The sequence below is a fragment of the Xenopus laevis genome, chromosome 4S (assembly GCF_017654675.1).
Source record: "Xenopus laevis strain J_2021 chromosome 4S, Xenopus_laevis_v10.1, whole genome shotgun sequence".
Taxonomy (NCBI): domain Eukaryota; kingdom Metazoa; phylum Chordata; class Amphibia; order Anura; family Pipidae; genus Xenopus; species Xenopus laevis.
Genome location: NC_054378.1, coordinates 70,530,458 through 70,553,478, shown reverse-complemented (window position 1 = coordinate 70,553,478; position 23,021 = coordinate 70,530,458). Strand labels below are relative to the sequence as shown.

Below are 23,021 nucleotides of genomic sequence, written 5' to 3'. Positions count from 1 at the left end.
CCATCTTACCTTACGATACTATGTTCAACAACCACAATCCTACAATTGCTGTCTGCAAGGTTAAGATACAAAAACAGTACTTGATCCAGAGTATCCTCCTATTCTATCTATATAAAACTGCTGTTCTGCAGGGTGCCACTATATGCAGGGCTTGAGCAGTTACACCTGTATGGACCCACTAAAGGCCATGTAGCAATATTAAAAAAAAAACAATAATTAAAACACAAATTACTTACCCCTCACTTTGAGAACTGCAGGCAACTCCTTCCAGTTTTGTGACTGAAAGGCAATAGTTTCCAGATATCCTTCTTATTCCTTGGCAAGAGGGCATATAAAGAGCCCCTCCAAAAGGCTGGTAGGGTTAATACCCTATTACTACATGCCAGCTTTTTTATTTTCAAATGTTTTATATTAAGTGCTCATTCTGTCAGATTGTTTCAGCGACAGAGGGGAAGGTGAAATTAAAAAAAAAAAAAAAAAAAAAAAAGCGTTAGACTGTTCACATGGGATTAAATAAAGAGTCAATGCAAGAGTAGAAAAAATCCAAAGTATGACTTTCAACTCATTAAAGAGTCTTCTGTTTAAATTAATGTGGAACGGGTGTGGGACATAGCATTGTGTCCATTAAGTTTCTCTTAGTTGAATATATTATCAGGGCCTTTCCAACAACAGTCCACTAGAAGCCCAGGTTGTCTTGTCAAACTTACAATGCCGCCATTTGGTGCCTTCATTAATCAGACAAAATAGTATAAAGAGATGACAAAAAAGAGCAAAGAGAATCTAAAATCTTTAAAACCTGAGATTTGTTTACACCTATCCTGTATACTAGGCAGCTAATATTCTGCTGTTGTCACTATAAACACAATTTTTCAAGCGAAAACACAGCAAAACTTAAAAAAAAAAAAAATCTTTTTGTCTTAAATTCAACAGCATTAGTAATGAGTACAAAGTCCAGAAGACAGTGTAAATCCCACGGGATGACAGAGAGATGATAAATACACTTCCAGAGCATGAATTACTGCAATGCTGGGGATAAAAATTTCAGCAGCCCTCTTTCAACATGGAACTTCAGTTGGGTAGCAGTAACTGCAAAGAAAAAAAAACAAACAGTCAAACTCAATTTACTATTCTTTTTATGCTGTGAGGTTTACTTTCAAATGCACATGTGTACATTGTGTATGTTCTTTCATATACAGCAATCAAACAAACTGTTTTTTTTTTTAAAAAAAAAATTGAAATTGAAAGAGCTGATTGGATGCTACAAGCAACTGTACAATCAAGCACTAATGTAAGAAAATCAACCCTAATGAGTGACTGACCCAGGGCCTTAGAAAATTAGGGTTGCCACCTTTTATAAAAAATTTGACCGGCTGCTGGGGGCGGGGCCTCAAAAGGGGTGTGACGTGACGTCAAAAGGGGCGGGGCCACGCGACGAAGACCCGCGGACGCTAGAAGAGGCGCAAAAAAAAAAAAAGGTAAGTTGCAGGGGATTGGGGGCAGGCCGAGGGCTCCTTTTGATTGTATTACAAATTTACCGGCAGCTACATTGCCGGTAAATTTGTAATACCGGCCCCGGCCTTGGCAGGTATTTTACTGGCTAGGCTGGTAAAATACCGGCCGGGTGGCAACCCTATAGAAAATCCATTTTTTTTTTTTTTTACAAATAAACATGCAGTTGTATAAACAAAAAACATATGCAGTGGATATCATTAATACACGCGTTGGATTTCTTATATCATTTGTTTTTTTAAATTATGTGGCGGGGAAGTCTCCAGTTGATTTCAAGTTCTGGTAAGTACATTTTTGTTTTGTGAAACTTTTGTACAGGTGTTGCAGATTTTATAGGTAAAGATATTATAGCTGCATGCTCATTGTTCAGTATTACATTCAGTATTACATTATTTTAGTTTTGAGGCAAAATTACTTATGAAAACTATAAATATTGTCCTTCTGGGGACAATTTCAGCTCACATTTAAAGTTAGCTTTTAGTAGGTTTCATAATGCCTCAGGCCACCGTGGAGTCGGTACATAAATACTTAGACTCCAGAGTCCTCAATTTATGGAACTCCCAACTACGGCTCCACTGTTTTTAAAGGAGAAGTAACACCAACAACTGAAAGTGTATCAAAGTAACTCAAATAATGTAGTGTTACTCTGCACTGGTAAAAGTTGTGCGTCAGAAAGCCTACTATAGTATATATAAACAAACTGATGTGTAGTCAAGGGGGCAGCCATTCAAGTTGGAAAAAAGGAGAAAGGGCACAGGCTACATAACTGATACATAACCATTGTATTGGACAGGGCTCATCTATTATGTGCTAAGTAACCTGTGCCCTTTCTCAGCAGCTTGAATGGCTGCCCGATGGCAACACAGCAGTTTGTTTATATAAACTATAGTAGTATGAAATAAACACATAGCTTTTACCAGGGCATGCTAACTGTATATTGTTAATTACTTAGAAAAAAAAAAAAAATCCGCTACTGTTTCTTTTAGCTAGTCCACACGGGGAGATAGCCACGCGTTTGCGGTGGCGGCGACAAAGCGCCGCGCCAGTCGCCGCGACCGGCGCAGGCGACAGTTTTGTATGGGCGCCTATGTAAAAACGCCTGTGCTAACCACACGAGGCGATGCGCTTTTCAACAGTCGCCTGAAAATGCCTCGCCAGGCTTTTTCAGGCGACTGTTGAAAAGCACATCGCCTCGTGTGGTTAGCACAGGAGTTTTTACATAGGCGCCCATACAAAACTGTCGCCTGCGCCGGTCGCGGCGACTGGCGCGGCGCTTTGTCGCCGCCACCGCAAACGCGTGGCTATCTCCCCGTGTGGAATAGCCCTTTAATGTAATAATTGATTTTCCATGTTAATTGAAAGAAGTTAAGTACACAACATACAAGGCATTTATCACTGCCAAAGCACACAAATACAAACCACACCCTTTGTTAATTCTAAAACAAACTTGAAGTTAAACTATATAAATCAAAAACAACTGGAAAACCTAAAACAACTCATATTAATTGGCATATTGCTGTAGAATAGCTGTTAAATACAACCCACTTTTAACTAAAGTATTGTTCTTAGAAACAGAACTGCTTTTGCCATATTCTCCTTCGTAAACGCTTTTCAAGGGGAATTAAAGCCTAAAAAAAGAATATGGCTAGAAATGTTTTCCCATGTGTTTTGGGTATTTGTACCAGCCCAAAGCTTCCAAAGCTCCATAGAAATGAAGGTCTGTGTCTCTGAAGCTGCCCACAGTAGCTCGCCATATTTTGTCTTGTCAAACTGCTGCACATGCTCAGTCTGCTCTTGGCTATCAGGGACCTGAGCTTAGGGACTGACTTACAATATTTCCTATGGCTGCTTGCTTTAGTCACTGCATATTCACTAATACAGGGGTCCCCAACCGTCAGGCCCACCCTACAAAAACGAGACGCGCCGAATTGGACGCTGGCGCGTCCAAACTTGCTGCCGACCCCACCCCCGACCCCCCGGTGCTAGCAAAAAAAATAAATGTATATATATATTTTTTTTATAACCGGTTCCCCGTTCCAAAAAAGGTTGGGGACCCCTGTACTAATAAACACGCATACAAGCCAACCAATCACAGCCCTATCTGGCTGCTCACTAAAAAGACTAAAGCCCTGCTCTGGCACTTTGAGATTCGAGCTACACTTAAGCTGAATTCTTAATTCACTCCATCCCTAGTTGTGTGACTTTCCTTTCCACCTTGTTATGATCCCAAATGTTGAACTATGTTAAGTGTTTCTGCCGTCACATAATCTAGGGATCAGTTGCATAATATAGTGAATAAAGTACCCCCTCTTGTAAAATATAAGGATATTATAAGTTACCGAGGAGTTTCATGACCATATAAAAACACGAGGCCGAAGGCCGAGTGTTTTTATACAGGTCATGGAACTCCGAGGTAACTTCTAATATCCTCCTATTTTACAACTGGGGGTACTTTATTAATTATAATACACAAATTTTAGTGAGTCATGTGACAGAAATTACATCACTACTCACCGTTTATAACTGATGACATCACTACTCACCGTTTATAAGGATATAATTTACAAGATATTCATGGCTTTTGTGTATTATAAATATATACAGGAAGAGGAGACCCATTCACAAGTACATGGCTTGGGAGGGGAGGTGGAAGAGAGAAACCATATGTAGTACTTGTATGTGGAAAAAAAAACCCCTATAAATTGATTGGGCAGACTGCAGTTACCTATCAAGTATTGTCTTAAGGTCAGGATATCCGGTTTTAAATGCATTCTCCCATTCACGGATATAAGTTAGTGGATGCCCCAAAGCTTGACAAAAGAGCCAGAACTCACACAAAAAAAAAATCATCATAATTACTAATAGCATTATATTGAAGGTTTCTAAATTAAACTTAAAAACGGGTTGATTCTGGCATTTATCAACCACAGAGTTTAAAGACTATTTCCCTTACACTGTAGACAAATACCTACAAATATCCAGAGAACAAACAATATATCCATCTCTCTCTCTCTGCAATTGATCCTCAGCATGCAGCTGAGATTAAAAAGCAAACAGTTATGACCCATTTTGCCCTTTGCCCTTTTGTCATTGGTTACTGCCTGGTAACCAATCCGTGGGAAAACAAGAGAGCTACAAAGCAGGAAGTAGTGTTCTGGCTTTTATGTTAGACATTCATTCACTCCAGCCTATGTACATTACATTTTTGGCTAACTAAATTGACATTTTTTTTTTATTTTGCACAGCCTATTTATCTAGTTTTATATTTGTATACTGAACAATTCCTTTAAGAAACAGCATTGATCTATTATCTGAAATTCTTAGGACATTGGGTTTTCCTGGAAAGGATTTTTCCTTAGTAAACAGTTAGGGGCCTATTAGTCATGCTGTGTAAGAAGTAGAGTAAAGCATTATCAGTAAAATAGCAACAAATCAGATTTCAACACTTACAAAACAAAAGCAAATATCTTATTGGTTGCTATGAGCACAGTGTTATAACTAGGCCCTTTAGGGTAGGGACACACTGGGCGATTTGGGGAGATTTAGTCGCCTGGCGACTAATCGCCGCGACTTTCCACGACCAATCTTCCCCGAATGCCTCCCCTCACTCTGCGCCTGGATAAAATGAAAAATCGCCTGCGCTAATCACACGCGGCGATTTGTTTTCCGAAGTCGCCCGAAGTTTCCTCGTGAGGCAACTTCGGGCGATTTCGGAAAACGAATCGCCGTGTGTGATTAGCGCCGGCGACTTTTCATTTTATCCAGGCGCAGAGTGAGGGGAGGCATTCGGGGAGAAAAGTCGCTGCGATTAGTCGCCAGGCGACTAAATCTCCCCAAATCGCCCATTGTTCCCTACCCTTAGTGTACAAGCAGCAAAAACTTGATTTATTAAGGATAGGGGTATAAACACTTATTTAAAAGGAAAATAAACTGTATATAAGTATTTGTATAGAGCTTTCATTGATAAGTGGGAGATTATATAGATACGCCAATGCTACAACCCTAACCCAAGATCTTATGAAAATAGTGGAAACTCTTCGTTTTGGTTTTATAAACAACTTTTTAAATTAAGCATCTCTAAGACACAGGAATGCCTTTATTTTTACTTAGCAACAACAATGCAAAATATGTACTGTTTTCCTAAAACACAAGTGGTGATACAATGCCATATACTCGCACAGTTCAAGTCTTCAGCAGAAGAAAGGTGTTAAGCCTTGTAGAAAAGAGGCAGTTCTGTGTGGTCAGAAGATATGAAAAATTCATATGTTCACATAAAAAGCACCTAGCATTTTCACTACAACTTCCCTTGGGGGGGGGGGGGAACGCTAATATATTTAAATGCACATTATTACATTGATAAGCATTACTTGCGTCAGGGGCACCATTTTTCTTAAAACAATAGTGTTATATAGAATCTGCCTTTAATTACAAATTTCAAAAATTCTGATTTAAACAACTTTGTCTGAGCAAGTGGTGCTTGTTAATGGTGAGACAGCTAACTCCTTTGCTCCCCAAAAAGGCATCAGCTGCAGCTACTTCTTCATGAAGACTATTGCATACAAAATGTTCTCATAACTACCCTTCTGTGGAGGCAATGTACAGGTATACAACAGTATGGTACACTAGGCTGACCCCATCAACAAAAACAGGAAAGCGTTTTTGCACTGTGTATGCGCACATGCCTCTCCCTTTTCTCTACCTGCATTTCTATTCCTAGTGTGTACATGATGTTTAAAAAGAGTGACACCCTGGTTTAGCCTGTAGCAAAGTCCAATGTTACAGCCGTAGTAGCCATTGTAGCAAATAAAATATCCCTAATTGAAGCTTGCCGACATCTTCCTTAGAAAAGTCTGGAAAGTGTTAGTATCACTTGAGAATAAAAGCATGCTTAAAGGGGCAGTTCAGCTTCCAGACCTTTTTTATTTAGTCCAGTTGGTTTTAGATTGTATACCAGAAATAGACATTTTTCAATTGCATTCCATCTTTTATCCTTTACCGGTTTTGCAAAATTTAAGTTTAATACTTCAGGCTCTGGTGTTTCAGTCTAGCAGCTCAGTGAATGAACTGGTACAATTTGATACATTTAGTTTCTACATTAGTTGATTTCTCAGTAGTATCTGTGAAATATTAGCAATTATTGTATCAATTTGAACACCTGCCATTAATGAAACTCCGGTATTTTGCTCAAAGATGAGAAAAGTTTCACCTAAATGTATCAATTTCAAACAGAGTTGGCGACCGCCCACCCGAGTGGCTTCGGAAACACAGTGAAAAATTAAAATTTACGCTTCAATATTAGATAAATGGTCACAAATAGAAATTAATTTAAAAAAGTCTCAGCCCGCCAATCCAGAGTATAAAGAGTTGAAGCCAGGTGCAGAGCGGCTTCAAATGCACACGCTGTCAAGTCTATTACATGGATAGATGATTTTGCTTTTATAACAAGGTACACTAACAGAGAGTTTAAACAGTCCCCATTGGTGTGTGGTTTGAGAGGGAGGTCTCTTGAGGGACTAAGGTATTATGTAGTCACCTGTTCTTTAAAATACATATAGTGCCATTCTAAGAGAGAGAACACTAAACCTTTGTGATTTTGAATAATGAATAGGAGGAAGTCAAAATAAGTAGAATTAAAACTCTGCCTCACAATTACAATCCTGTTTGCCAAAAGATTGGGACACTGTGCAAAATATAAATAAAAAGATAAGATGATTAAAAAAGTAAACCCTATATTTAACTTAAAATTGTACAAAGATAACCTCTCCTGGTCCCTTAACACCAGCTCTATAGTGAAGAAAGCACCTTCCACCACCCATTCTCACTATCTTCTACAGAGTCCATTGAAAGCATTTTATGCAGCTGCATCACTACCTCGTATGGAAACTGCTCTGTATCAGATCGCAAGATCCTGCAGCGGGTGGTGAGGACAGCGGAAAAGATCATTGGGGTCTCGCTTCCTGCCATTATGGATATTTACCACACCCACTGTCTCCAGAAGGCTACCAGCATTGTCAGGGATAGCACCCACCCTGCAAATGATCTCTTTACCCTCTTGCCATCCTGTAAAAGATACCGCAGTATTCGAGCACTGACTTCCAGAATGCGAAACAGTCTATTTCCACAAGCCATCAGGTATCTCAACTCCCAAGGACCGAATTGAATATATTCATAAGGAACTGAAATGTCCACTTTGCCCAGCATGACCGTGTACTAGAGTTTCTGTATAGCACCGGGGGGGGGGGGGGGCCTGGGGGGGGGTTCTGGAGGAACGCCATTTCGTTTCTAATATGTACTGTATTTACTGTATATGGTTGAAATGACAATAAAATCCACTTGACTATATGTTAAAACATAGAAAGATCGTTTTCTGAAAAATATATTTCTGAAAAATATACGCTCATTTTGAATTCGATGCCAACAAAAATTTAGGACAGGGGCATGTTTACACATTGTGCATCACTGTTCTAAAAGGACTCAAAGTTTGGGAACTGGAAAGACCAATTTCTGTAGGTTTGAAAATGAAATGTTCCATTCTTGCCAAATATAGGATTTTTAGCTGCTCAACAGTTATGGAAAAAAATGGCCCTGTGATGACCCCCTCTGCACTACATTCACTTCAACACACAAACTAGAGCTATGCGTTCGTGATGTGGGGGTCGGGTAAAACCCTACCTTTCGCCAACCCTAACCCGGCCCGACTTCAATTTTAGTCTTGAAAAAATGAAGCCGATAGTTCCGGGTGGCGGTGCGGGGTTGGCTAGAAACACGTCTGACCTGCGGGTAAACCCGCGGGTACTGCAGGTATAGGACATACCCCCGCATGACTACTATGCGTGCGACACGGGGGCTTGGGCCCATGAATAAATATAGTTTCTTCATTGCATGGTAGAGTTTTAACTTGCTTTTGATAATGCAACTGGGTTCACCGACCACGGCTTTTGAAGTATCCCTGAGGCCATGCACTAATTTGCACTACAGAATCATGACTGTTTTTAATGCAGGGCTGCCTTAAAGGAATTGTTCAGTATAAAAATAAAAACTGGGTAAATAGATAGGCTGTGCAAAATAAAAAATGTTTCTAATATAGTCAGTCAAAAATGCAATGTATAAAGGCTGGAGTGACTAAATGTGTAACATAATAGTGAGAACACTACTTCCAGCTCTCTTGGATTCCACAGATTGGCTACCAGACAGTAACCAATCAGTGACTTGTACAGACATCTGTTCACTCCAGCCTTTATACATTACATTTTTGACTAACTAGGTTAGAAACATTTTTTGTTTTGCACAGACTGTTTAGCCAGTTTTTATTTTTTACACTGAACTGTTCCTTTAAGGACCAAAGATCACAGCTATCAAGTATTATATTTCAGCCATGTTCCTAGTGTTAAAGAAATCTTTTAAATTCTGTCTTGTATTAAGTTCCAAGCTTGAGTGAGGCAAAACAGGAGTATTAGAAAAATAAACACCAGTTACCGAATTGTTTAGATTGCTTTCACTTACAACATACCTTGAGTTAAAAGTAAACCTTCCTTTTAAAGTGTCTGCCACAAACATCTCAATAAGGTGCATCGCATAGCCAGGTGTTTCTCTGTATTGACTCATCCTGATGACTAATATGGACAAACATAGGGAGGGGAGGGGGTTAGAGCAGGCTCGGTAACATCTGATTCTGCACCAGCTGTACGATTCCGGCACTATCACAAAAATGATAGTTAAAGGTTCTTTCTGTATTAAAGTGAAGTACCTAGGTATAATTTTGTACAAATTTAGTGTGAAAGCAAACAACTAGTTATGGTTTTATTATGCTCATGGACTAAATGAAAAAGGGAAAGATCTAGACGAATTAGTATGGTGATTAAAGCAGTAGCAGTTCTGGAAAAACACAAAAAAAAAACGTGTGGAAACAGATATGGAACAACAAACTATTTGGAGTTTTTTTATGCTAACCCCAATCTCTATATTTCACACTGTATTGCTGTTACTTGCTCCCACACAATTCAATAAAACAACACCACCTGATACACTTTAAAGACAGAGATTGAACATGGTGCTTTTTACAACAAAATTTACTTTACTCTTAGCATAAAAGATGCCCAGTAAATTAATTTACTAATAGCAACACTATAAAATAACAAACGTCTCAACTGCCTTCTTGTTAAACACACTGCAGAAAACATCATTGCAACTAATGATTAGCAATGAACATAATGAAAGTGTGCTGGTCATGCGGTGGCTTCTAAAGACAAATGGGTATATTTTATTAAAATATGGTTGTGTAGCCATGCTGCAAACACTGAAGCTGAATTTGGCAAAAACAAAGCATGTGTTTACACTGGAAATAACAGATAAGCTCTGCACAAAAACAATGTTTTGGTGTTCTTGCACAGGAAGATATAAGTGTCAAAGTGAAATGAATAGATCTTCCTTGTTGCCAAGAAATTGTTTATTTGCAGATGCAAAGTTGAAATGTTTAAAAGAAAAAAAAAAAAAAAAGAAACATTTGATGTTTACAGAAAAAAACATCTTTAGAATTTACAGCAAGAAAAGAGTGCTCGATTTGGATAGAAAACCTTTTTTTTTGGGAGTACCAAGTGCTTACTATTCCACCTCAACTGCCTAGGGGTAAACATACATGTCGTATTTGCAATAAATAAGTAGCACACTGGATTTATATTGAAAAGTGACTTATTGGCTCACAGTGGCACCTTGCCTGGGGCCCTTTATCAAGGAGCCTGCCTGTCTATAAGCCACTGTGAGTCAATAAATGACTTTTGGGCACTTTTCAGCATAAAACCAGTGTGCTACTCACCTATTACAAAGAACCTCATCTTTAAACTGCTGAAATACCTAATAATCCAGAGTCTATTTAACCCCTCCCCACTCCATATTGGTCAGTTTTGTATATTATCTGCTTATTTGTTGTATACACCTTTCTGTACAGGAAGGCATTCTTTTTTTTTAAAATACACTACAATTCTTAAAAAAATATATTTTTATTCTCATTCAAAGAAATACTGAATTCCTTTCGGTCAGTATCGGTTCCACTTGACCTTGGCCAAGTAACACCCCAAACATGGGTGGAAAAACACTTTTGAACGTTAAAAAAAAAGTTCCCACGGACTAAGTACCAAGAGACTAAAATTCCCCACAGCATGAAATGTCTATAGAACGAAAAGGCAAAGTAGTTTATGTTCATAATGGGCGTTGAACAGATCAGTAATGTTTAAGAGCAGAATCAGGGGCCGCAGTCCTGGATATACCCACAGGCACATAATATAGAAGTGAGCGCTAAGTAGACGGCGCAGTTGAACGCATGGCAGGTGTCAGTCGAGTGCGCACAAACAGCGTCAAACTTATAGGAATTGGCTCAGGGCCAGAGTCCAGGGTCGCGAGGCTCCAGTCTGACTACGTTTTAACTCAATAATATAAAAGGGAGGATTTCTTACAAGAATTAGGCTATAGATAGTGTAGCGCTTCCCCGTGAAACTCTCCTGTTACCTAACTACGCGTCCTCCCACAATGCACAGCACGCTACGAGTTTTACTTCAGCACAGCCAGGAAAATAAAGGCCAGCAGCTCCAGACATCAGCGCGATCTCGGTTACAACGCAAGCTTTCTATTCGTTGCAGCAGATGACTCTTGCTACTACACGCTTTAAACACATTGAGGGTGCCTTATTGCAACCAATGCCACGTGACTCCCCGCCCCCAAAAGAACACAAACAAGAGCCCGTTATGAGGAATAGTTTCGGAGACGGGACACTTGCTAAAACAAGGACTAACCTGCTGCAAATCGTACAGTCAAACAGAGGACGAGCTCAATTCAAACTGACTCCGTTCTAATTCCCCCACTCCGGTGCCCGCTTCCTGCTCTTCACTAAACCATAACAAAGCGCGCACCAAAATGGCGGTCCCCGGGGCACAACCATAGAGGCGGATGCCAGAGCAGACTGTTCCCACCTCTTTCTTGTTAACTCCCACAACAGCGCCACCCTCAGGACGCTTGTCTTTGTACTGTGTCCTGCACGTTGTGACTTGTGCTCACATACAGTTGTCTATTGAATGAGTTACATTTTATGTACGTTGACACTGATTATCAGAGTATATGAAACATTATAAAATGATTACCGGTTACTCACCAGCTATTGTACTCGACACGTTCGCTCGCAAGTCCCTACTAAAGTAGCTGATCTTTAGTTTTCCTGTTTTCTTTTATAAGGTCTAAATGCAAAATCAGAGAATTTTGTTAGTACATTTATAATTAAAACGAGTGTACTTAGAGGTATTTAAAGCTTTTTGGGGTTGTAACCTTTTCTGGAAAAAAACAGCCTTCGTTTGTATCTTACATGCACCCTATTTATTAATAGCTAGCAGATAGGGATACTTTTACTGGCCAGTCTGCAAGACTACAAATATATTTTGTTTGGTTACGCTTGGAAAATTTGCCAGCATTTGGAAAAGCTTTTCTTGTAATAATCACATCCAGCAGGGATTGAGTGGCAGGCATTTTTACCAGCCTGGCCGGTAAATATTATGGTTCTTATGGTTCATCAAAAAAGATGGTATTTTTTCCAGAAAAGGTGGAATGCCTAACTGACATTTCAAGTATACAAAGTAAACAAAGGCCCAAACAGCCCCCACAGGGCCAATAAACAGAGACTGTTTATGCCATTTTATAGCAGCCCCATAGCTGTTACCCCTGCCTATTTTATCAGGAGCAGATTACGCACTCTCCTGCATGTAATGTCACTTCCACTGATGTCACCTCTACTTATGTCATACACCCAAACATTTTTATACTGTGCACTGGCAGGCCCGGATTTGTGGAAAGGCCACCTAGGCCCGGGCCTTGGGCGGCAGGATTTTATAGGGGCGGCATGCTGCTCAACCACACTGGTTCAAAAACACTGGGGATGCACAGGAGATACAATCTCCATGAAGATTTGCACGAATAAAGGGAATGGGACAGGGGCGACGAACGCCAGGGGGCCTAGGGGCGCCCGCTATGTAAATCCGGCCCTGTAATAATCTGTTTATTCCTCTTGCTATAGACAAAGATCTTCCATTTGGGCAAATAGGGAGAGGCTGGTGTAATGTATTTTCATGGAGATGTTTCAGCACGTTATTTGGGAAAGGGGTAGAAATGAGAGGCAACTGGGAGAGAAAGTGCCTGTGGGTATTAGTTGTGCAAAATATTAATTCAGTAAATAGCACCCAATGATCTCTTTATTGGGCAAAATTCTTTGAACTTTCCTTAAATGTACTCACTGTTATTCTCTTAAAATAATTAGTAATGATCATTAAATCTGTAACACCGTTGGTAGGTTAAATGTATGGAAAGGTGAGTTGCACTGCAGGAATGGTGGGAGTGGCATGCCAGTTGGTTTCTATGGTTACATTGTTTACCCTAAGGTACATGAAAAGTTGTTGATCTGCAGATCATTTTCATCTGGCTTCCTATTGGCTGATAATACAGAGAGCATTGTGATGTCATACAGAGTGCATTGTGATGTCATAGAGAGGAGAATAAAGAGAGCATTGTGATGTCATAAAGAGGAGAGTTGTTTACTGATGTTACTCACTCACTTTGTCATAAAACCTACGAGCGCTGGTGGTGACACATCAGAGACTCAGTCTTATCGCTTTTTGTATATTTCTTATTTTTTATCGTTATTTCGCTTTTTGCATTTTTTTTATTTTTTATCGTTATTTAGTTTTTTGTAGTTTTTCTTATTTTTTATCGTTATTTCAAAACTATAATTATGTCAAAAGAAGAGAAGGATACTAAGATAACAATTAATGAAACAGAAGAAGAAGAAGATGACCATTCTGGCGAGAGGAAGGCCGGCTGGGTCCTGCCTATATTCATCATTGGACTCCTTGCTACCTGCTATTATATATTTGTGGTGGAGCTGTGCATATTCACTGTACAGTTATTAGAGGCAAAGGTGACTTTCCTGGTGATTTTCCACCTTTTGTTCCTCCTGTGCGTGTGGTGCTATCTCCGGACTGTTATGACGCCTCCCGCTGTCCCTCCTGCAAAATTCCGCCTATCGGAATCTGACAAGCAGCTGTACCTGAGTGATGAGAGGCCACAAGTGCTGCAGGAGATCCTCATTTGTGCGGCTAAAGACTTGCCTATTTATACTAAGGATCCAAAAGGAGATGTTCGGTACTGTACCACATGCCAAGTGTTAAAGCCAGACAGGTGCCACCATTGCCCAGTGTGTAACGTCTGTATACTGAAACTGGATCATCACTGCGTATTTCTAAACAACTGTGTGGGATTCTCCAACTACAAGTTCTTCCTCCTGTGCGTGACGTATGCATTGCTATTGTGCATATTCACTAGTGCAGTGTCGCTTCATTTCTCCAAACTATTCTGGACTCATCAGCTGCCCAACAGCCCCTCCAAAGTCCCCATCATTGTGCTGTTTTGCCTGAGCACATTCTTCTCTATAATCCTATTTCTATTTGGCCTTGGTCATTCTGAACTGGCTTTAACAAATGTAACTTCTAGAGAGGATAATGATGACACATCTGATGACACAACTGAGGAGAATAATCCCTATAATTTGGGCTTCGGCAAGAATCTGAGAGAAGTGTTTGGCAATGAAAAGAAATACTGGTTCCTCCCAATCTTCAGAAGCTTAGGAGATGGCTTCTCATTCCCAATGGGTGAGGCTACAGAAGACATAGAGAAAAATGCTGCTTTTGCCAAACCCCCAAATGAGGGAATATAGGGTTATAGAAGATAACTTATAATACAAGTTGACCAGGACTGGTGCGATTGCCATTTTGGAGTCAGGAAGGAATTCCCCCTCCCCCCCAGAATATGATATTGTTTTATTATTATTATTACAAAATGTTTTAATAAAAGTACTTTATATGTAACTGTATCATGTCAGTGTTTTTCTTTTAATATACCCAGGCACTAGAAGATTGCCATAGGACATTTAGTAGTTTTGAGAAAGGGCAATGACATTTCTAAAATGCAAAAATTGAGCCTGGGAGTTGTCTCTGGTATAAAGTATAAAGAGTGGCATTTACTGTGAGGGTATACCCGCGGGTCGGGCAGGGTTCAGGCAGGGTTCTGCATCAAATCTTTGGGTCGACCTAACAATTCTGGTTCCTCCATTTATAGATTTCTGCCGGCTCTGCCCCTTTAGTGACGTCACTGCGGGCGGGCGCCAAGCCAGGTTGGGTGAGGGCGGGTTAGGGTTGGGTGTATGTCCAAAAAATCTGGACCTGCATATCACTAATTCTCACCTGTTGTTGGCCTAGAATTCTACTACAGAGTTTATACTAATTGGTTAACTCATAGGGACAAGCTGTCACTCACAGGTTTATATAATAATCTGTTTATTCCTCTTGCTATAGACAAAGCTCTTCCATTTGGGAAAATAAGATTTTGTGGACTCACCATTAAATCTCTTTCTCTCCAGTCGCTTGGGGGACACAGGAACAATGGGGTATAGCTTGCACCACCAGGAGGCAGGACACAATAAAATACAAAACAAACTAGCCCCTCCTCCTCCTGCTATACCCCAGCTCGCAGGCAGAACCAGCCCAGTTTGTAACAAAGCATGGAACAGGAGGTTAACAATAAAACATGAAGCCTTATGTAACTATGTACAAGAAAAGGTCGGTTGTATTAGCAACCATGTCTGAAAAACACAAGTGAAGGCCTCAACCAGGGAGGGAAGTCCTGTGTCCCCCAAGCGACTGGAGAGAAAGAGATTTAACGGTGAGTACACAAAATCTCCTTTTCTCCTTAGTCTGCTTGGGGGACACAGGAACAATGGGGACATACTACAGCAGTCCCATTAAATAGGGACGGGAAGTAGAGGCCTATGTGGAACTAGGCAGTGACAGACATCAAGATCCTTTTCTCGAAAACATTAGGTTAAGTGCTAAATTATATAGAGAATAATGTATCCCAATTCTAATGTATAAGGATATTATCAGTTACCATTGGCCTTATGCATTTATATGGTCATGGAACTTCAAGGCCTCTAATATCCTCATATTTTACAACAGGGGGTACATTATTTTTTAGAATACACATATTGTAGTAATAATGACATCACTAAGCACCAATTATAAGGAAGTATTTTACAGCATATCCATGGCTCTTGTGTATGATATACCTATCATTTAGGGCAATAGGGGGAAAAAAGCAAAGGGCTGATGGAAATTTGTAGACTATAAGGCTCCACTGGAAGATAATAATACTGTCATCATGAGGCAATATCAGTACTCTGTGTGGGCAACAGAGACACTAGCTGGTGTCCAAACAAAATAGAGGTGGATGTATAAAGATTATGGTCCACAAAACAGTTTAGGACCTCCCATCTCCTGAATTCATTATTCATTATGGACCCGAAACACCTGTGAAATGTGAATGTGAAACACCTGAATGCGCCATCACTGTGCTCACCTTTGTCTTCTGTGTTAATAATGTGTTTCTCATAGCGAGCCTTACCTACAAATGAAGCACAACAAAGAAGATCGCATTGAAGAAGATGGCGTCGGTGAACTCCGTAGACTGGACCTGTGCAGAAGGGTAAGTAACAAGTATGGGGCATTTGCCCAGCGGGACAGGTAGGCCAGGGGGGAGGAGGGAGGCGAAGCAACACAGGGGAGGGGGGAGGGTTTTTGCGCCGACTAGGTTTCCTTCTCCTTTAAGAAAAGTCTTTCAATACATAGAATACTGTATAATGATACTTTCTCAGCTGACAATATAGGATTGAGTGTCTTGTGTAACCGTATGAAACTTCCGGTTCCACCAGGAGAAGACAGTATTGTCACTGGAGGGCTTTCCCCTAAGTCCTGGACACAGGACAATAAAGCCACCCTAGAGGAACCTCAAAAGGTGCCTAGAGGAAATCAATTGGGCATAGGGATACTGGCTGAGAGAAGCATCAGTGCAGTCCCACACCATGATAATTATATAAGCAAATTTATCTCAGGGCTTTCATTGCAGTTAAGCTAAAAAGGATATTAACAAATTTACAAGTCAAACTGACTAAATATTACAAGTAAAACACAAGTAATGAATGGAAAAAGGTACTGACAAAATCGGGGCACCAAAAAGAATAAAGTATATCAGAAGTTAAAAAAACAGAAAAAGGATATATAGATATATATATATTGGTTATGAGGAAACCAGTGTCTAAGGATTTACACTGAAGTGGTACAGAAGAACAGATTAATTGTCATGGGCAGATAATTGATATAGGGGCAGTTTATCAGACACTTCACCACTACATTTGCCATTTGGTGAATTATTTGTTCTGCCTTTGAAAACCAATGTGTTGTGGTGATTACAGTGAGGAAGAAATTCCACTATATTTGCCCCCAACTTGAACTGCTACAGTTTTAATCCCAAACCCCCTTAATGTAAGTGCCTTGCAATGCTCTACAACCAATCAACTATCACCCGATTCATGACCGCCATCTTGGTTACTTTATGTCAGACTTTAAAAGGATAAGCAAATAGCTTTGAAAAAGTCCAGCACTTTGCCTGATTTGTTTTTATATTAGGCTTCTAGTGTAAAACATATACAAATAGGAACATAACCTGCAAATAAGTCATGAAGACCCAATAAGATGAAGACGTCTAAACCAATACTGAATCCCAAACCGAATCCTGGATTTGGGGCATCCCTAATAAAAAGTAGATCAATAGCAGCACAGATTGTCTTGAGAAGAGTTAAATTGATTGCTTGACTTCACTAACCAGTAACCACTGAAAGAAGCATCTCCATAATATTTCCTCACTATGAAAAAAAGTAGCAATACATTTGGCCCTTCAAGGTCTATAGCAGAATCTGGGTTTATTAACCCCCCAAAAAACATAAAGCAATGCACAAAATGGCTGCCATCTCAGGTGAGCACATTATAGGATCCCGTTGATAAGTCATGGGAGGAAACCTGTGATTTGTGACGGTCAAAGAAACCTAGAAACACAAGAGATAAAACAATTAGGTAAAGTTGCAAAAGAATGAGCATTACTTAGTAACACCTTATGATTTAGGCTTCTGTACCAGAACTATTATCAAGTGAAGGTTAATAGATCATTCTGCATCATGACCTCTTTTCTGTTTCCTTACCCACCCTATTAGTCCTGGAAAGGACGACTAGAAGCAGTCAGAGGGACTAGTTGTGTAGGGGGGTTGCCACATCAAAAAAACAAAACAGGTCAACAGGTTGTGAGCAGTAGCAGGGACAAGTGGAACTTTTTGGCCTGGCACCATTCACAGTCCCCTCATCTACTGGAAAGTAACTGGCACACATTGCATCATGGGCATGATCACCTGACATGTGACTGCACCAACCATTCTAGGTTATCGCCGTTCACATCAATGGGGAACAATTATAAGATCATTGTTCTGTATGGTGGCCTTCAATGCAGAAGAATGTTGCCCTTCTTGCCTCCTGAGAGAGTCTCTGCTTAATCCAAAGCCACTCAGTCGATTCCATGTGGTCACATACAGTCAATGCCAATCTTCTCTATTCCTTGGGCCCATCTAGCCATGGACTTTATTGTCAGTCTTCCACCTTCTAAGGGGAATATAGACATATATGTGGTGATTATGCAAAACTGTCACCTGTTGAATTATTCCAACTTTTTATTCCATTTTTTAATCCACGGCTTGTCTTTAAAAATTGTATCTGACAGAGGGTCTCATTTGAATTCCATCTTCCACGCCCACACCAAGTTGTGGCATCAGTGTGAGACATGGCACAAAATGTAAAGTAAAACACTGCCAGGGACGCCGTTTCTGTGGGTCTAGCTCTGACAATTCACTGCAAGTTTTACAACCCTTTCCCTGTCTTTGAAATAATCAATTCTACTTCCATATAACTTCAACTTCCAACCACCTTCTCCTGTCTTCCAGGATGGCCAACAGGAATATGAAGTGATAAATAGCCTTCAATCAAGACTCTTCTGTGGATCCCTTCAATAACTCATCCATTGAAAGGGTTTGAACCTGTAGAAAACTCCAGAATTAATTACACTAGTGTTCATGACTCTCATGTAGTGTAAGGATTTCCTGAGGAACCTGTCCTAGTGGGTCCTGTGGACCTCCTGGTAAAGCGGGTTCTAGGGGGTCATGGTGAACTGATTGGCAAGACCCATTGACATCATGACAGTGGTTCAATTGCTTACACCATCACACCTGCACTGTTGTATTGTGACATCAATGCATCCAGATATGCCACAAAACTTTATATCAAACACTTCCAGGAATGCAGCTTCTGTAGGTCTAGCTCTGCTAAATTCTGGATTGAACTATAAGTCTCTTTTTGACTGACCCAGTGTCTGTTTCTGGTATTTGTTTTTGCTGTTGCTGCCTTGTCACCAAATTCCTATTAGTTAATATACACATATAAATCTATATTTTCTAACTTTTGGCAGGAAACAAATGTCTTCTGAATCTCTTTCTCTTTGGGAATTCCAGCTGTGAATCCTGTGAGTTGCTAGTGGAAGTCAGAGTCGATGTCGACTGTGAAAATGAAAACATATTTTATTATTTTGTTTTACCAAAACCGACTGTTATAGATCATGGGGCAATGCAATAAAAGTTGGTGAGTAGAAAGCTCCAGTTAGTGTCAGGAAGTGCCGTTAATTAATGTATATTGGCTAGTTGCTTAGAACGACATTTTCATTTAAACAAAGAGTATTTTCTGGGATTATAATAATGCCATGCATATTAAATGATACATATTTAGAGAAAAATTACTAGTGAGTTATTTAATGATATCTCAGATCTAACAAAAATTTCAAATATATAATGTATACAATTTACTGTATTATAGAATAAATGCATTTCTACTTTTTCACTTTTTTGCAACTTTTGGACCACTGTTGAAACATGGGGCCTATTGGTTTTTTTTGTTTATGATAGAAAAGGAGATTAGTCGGCCATGACAGAGGAGATTTATCGATGACTAATCTCATAACGGGCCATTGGCCTTAAGCCTCCGCCTTAGACCCTTCACTGGTCTCTCATTTTCTCTCCTGCAACTCCCTCCACCTTGGTAATGTTAGTGCCATGGCTCCTCCCCCTCAGTGATGTCACTGCCGAGTTTTTGTTATATATAGAACTGAAGGAGTTGGGTTTGGGTGGATGCTGGTTGTCTAGTGTTACATTTTTTCTGACTCTCACATGGCTAACATGCAGTGGTAGAAAAAGTTGGTCTGTGGCAGTGTCAGATATCAAGATCCTTCTCTTGAAAACATTAGGTTAAGTGCTAAATTATATAGAGAATAATGTAGTTCTGTATCATGGCCGGGATATACCGTTTTGTGAATGTATCGGGAGTATGCATTTTGATATTAACAGAATGTAATGTGATGGTATATTTCTGCAAAGAACTACACAAATAAAAATATTTAAAAAAAAAATTATATAGAGAATAATGTACCCCCAATTAAAATGTATAAGGATATTATCAGTCACCATTGGCCTTATGCATTTATATGGTCATGGAACTTCAAGGCCTCTAATATCCTCATATTTTACAACAGGGGGTACATTATTTTTTATAATACACATATTTTAGTAATAATGACACCACTAAGCACCAATTATAAGGAAGTATTTTACAGCATATCCATGGCTCTTGTGTATGATATACCTATCATTTAGGGCAGTAGGGAAAAAAAAGCAAAGGGCTGATGGAAATTTGTAGACTATAAGGCTCCACTGGAAGATAATAATACTGTCATCATGAGGCAACTTCAGTACTCTGTGTGGGCAACAGAGACACTAGCTGGTGTCCAAACAAAATAGAGGTGGATGTATAAAGATTATGGTCCACAAAACGGTTTAGGACCTCTCGTCTCCTGAATTATTCATTATGGAGCCAAAACCCCTGTGAAATGTGAATGTGAAACACCTGAATGCACCATCACTGTGCTCACCTTTGTCTTCTGTGTTGTCCAGAATAATGTGTTTCTTATAGCGAGCCTTACCTACAAATGAAGCACAACAAAGACACTGCATTTCCAAAATTCTATCCTTAAGAGAAGTCTTTCAATACATAGAATATAATGATACTTTCTCAGCTGACAGTATAGGATTGAGTGTCTTGTGTAACCATATGAAACAATTTCAAAATTTACTTCTAGTTCCACCAAGAGTAGACTGTATTGTCACTGGAGGACTTTGCCCTAAGTCCTGGACACAGGACAATAAAGCCACCCTAGAGGAACCTAGAGTAAATCAATTGGGCATAGTGATACTGGCTGAGAGAAGCATCAGTGCAGTCCCACACCATGATAATTATATAAGCAAATTTATCTCAGGGCTTTCGTTGCAGTTAAGCTCAAAGGGACATTAACAAATTTACAAGTTAAACTGACTGTAAATATTACAAGTAAAACACATGTAATGAATGGAAAAAGTTACTGACAAAATCGGGGCACCAAAAAGCATAAAGTATGTCAGAAAAAAAAAACCAGGAAAAGGATATATCGATATATATATATTGGTTATGAGGAAACCAGTGTCTAAGGATTTACACTGAAGTGGTACAGAAGAACAGATTAATTGTCAAGGGCAGATAATTGATATAGGGGCAGTTTATCAGACACTTCACCACTACATTTGCCATTTGGTGAATTATGTGTTTTGCCTTAGAAAACCAATGTGTTGTGGTGATTACAGTGAGGAAGAAATTCCACTATATTTGCCCCCAACTTGAACTGCTACAGTTTTAATCCCAAACCCCCTTAATGTAAGTGCCTTGCACTGCTCTACAACCATCAACTATCACTCAATTCATGACCGCCATCTTGTTTTACAAATTTCCAATTTTCGCTGCAGAGTTACAGGCCCAAGGGTGCAAATGCCTAGTGGAAGGGTCCTAAGGGGCACAAATCTGCACGAAAGATAGTGATGTCACCCTAAGATTTTAGGAAAAGAGATTGAACTGGTGGGAATCCTTCAGCCTGATTCCCTAGTTTTTTAATAAATGGATTACATAGTTTAAACCTTTAGTCCAAGCAAGAAATGAGAGAAGTAGAGAATCTCCTCCTGATGAAGCAGCTTCTTCAATCTGAGTAAAAGGGATTACGATTTCATCCTGGCAATTATAGGCCAGTAAATTTGACATCTGTGGTGGGCAAATTATTTGAAGGCTTGTTAAGGGATCACATTCAAAATGTTGTCCTAGTGAATGGCATTATGAGCAGCAATAAGCATGGCTTTATGAAGGATAGAGACACCTATGACTAAGTGCCAGAGGGTACAAAATGCGTAAGGTGAACCATATGGGGTCAGAATGTATCTGTTTTTTAACATGTGAGCACTAATATACAATTTTTTTTTACTGGATTCAAGCCTCGGGACATATATCTTTTGATATAAATTTTTTTATGAAGGATAGGTCATGTCAGACTAATTTGATTGCTTTTTATGATGAGGTAAGTAAGATGCTGGACAGTGGGGGGGGCAGTAGATCTATTTGGATTTTGACAAATACGTGCCACACAAACGACTGTTTTCTAAACGAAGGTCTGTTGGGCTGTTAAGATGTGGAATTGTCTCCCTGAATCAGTGGTACAGGCTGGTACATTAGATAGGTATAAGAAGGGGTTGGATGGTGTTTAGCAAGTGAGGGAATACAGGGTTATGGGAGATAGCTCATAGTACAAGTTGATCCAGGGACTGGTCCCATTGTCAAATCAAGGAAAGTCACTGGAAAATGTGAGAATGCTTAAGACTGATGGGAAACTGGGGTACAGCGCCCAAAATTTGGTCTCTCCCGATTTCTACACAAGTCAATCCCATTGCCTGCTGGGTATTGTAGTCTTACATTAACCTTGGCAGTCTGCAAATTGTTAAACAAAAACTACATTACCCAACATGCACTGGGAGATGCAGGCTTGGCACATTAGTGCAAGAAAAAACGTTGGCTAGTTTCCAAAGTACAAACCAGCCAAAAGCCCAAAGGGGTCCTTTAATGGCCAAACTTTATGGGATTGGTTAGGGTTTGGTGTATGTCAAAAAATCTGGACCCACATATCACTAATTTTCACCTGTTGTTTGCCTATAATTCTACTACAGAGTTTATACTAATGGTTAACTCATAGGGACAAGCTGTCACTCACAGGTTTATACACTGGCACACACTGCAGTCAGAGTCAGACTGTGCCAGCGGGACACCAGGAAAAAAACAGGTGGGCCCCGGCTCCTGTGGGGCCACAGGCCCAGACCTCCTGGCTAGTTGCGTTAGGTAAAAGGTAAGTATGGGGGGTATGGACAGCAGGGGCCCAGAGGGGGCTTTGCGGTATGGAGGGTCAGAGGGGGGCCCCTGAGACAAAAACCCGGTGGGCCCCAAAACCCCCAGTCCAACCCTCACTGCAGTTCCCCCTCCCGGGCCACATGGAAAATTGACAGCTCTAGAGCTCCTTTGGTATGTGCCAGAATCTACAGATTTACAATCCGAACTTGCATCCAGTATCACTTTTATTGGCAAGACAGATAAAATACCAGT

General features: G+C 40.0%; 2 protein-coding genes and 1 long non-coding RNA gene across 7 annotated transcripts in view; 2 read left to right on the top strand and 1 right to left on the bottom strand.

The window, feature by feature from the left end:
- gpbp1l1.S (GC-rich promoter binding protein 1-like 1 S homeolog) overlaps nt 1-11,439 on the bottom strand; it is a 45,147-nt gene extending 33,708 nt beyond the window's left edge. For 3 of the 5 annotated variants that reach the window (XM_018260825.2, XM_018260829.2, XM_018260826.2), the window contains exons 1-2: nt 11,295-11,437; nt 237-1,086 (exon numbers count right to left, since the gene is read on the bottom strand). The gene's annotated coding sequence lies outside the window, so the exon portion shown is untranslated. Of the gene's footprint in view, nt 1-236; nt 1,087-9,019; nt 9,123-11,294 lie in introns of all 5 variants that reach the window. The other 2 variants (XM_018260827.2, XM_041561439.1) reach the window with 2 other exon arrangements.
- Nucleotides 11,440-11,481: 42 nt separating this feature from the next.
- On the top strand, nt 11,482-15,021 carry LOC121393306 (palmitoyltransferase ZDHHC15B-like). The gene has a single exon (XM_041561440.1). It carries the CDS (start codon nt 13,274-13,276, stop codon nt 14,252-14,254), a length of 981 nt encoding a protein of 326 aa, XP_041417374.1. The 5' UTR covers nt 11,482-13,273; the 3' UTR covers nt 14,255-15,021.
- An 81-nt stretch (nt 15,022-15,102) lies between these two features.
- LOC121393305 lies at nt 15,103-19,223 on the top strand. The gene is made up of 3 exons (XR_005960963.1): nt 15,103-15,258; nt 15,987-16,077; nt 18,416-19,223. It is a non-coding gene; the product is annotated as an uncharacterized LOC121393305 (long non-coding RNA).
- Nucleotides 19,224-23,021: the final 3,798 nt, after the last annotated feature.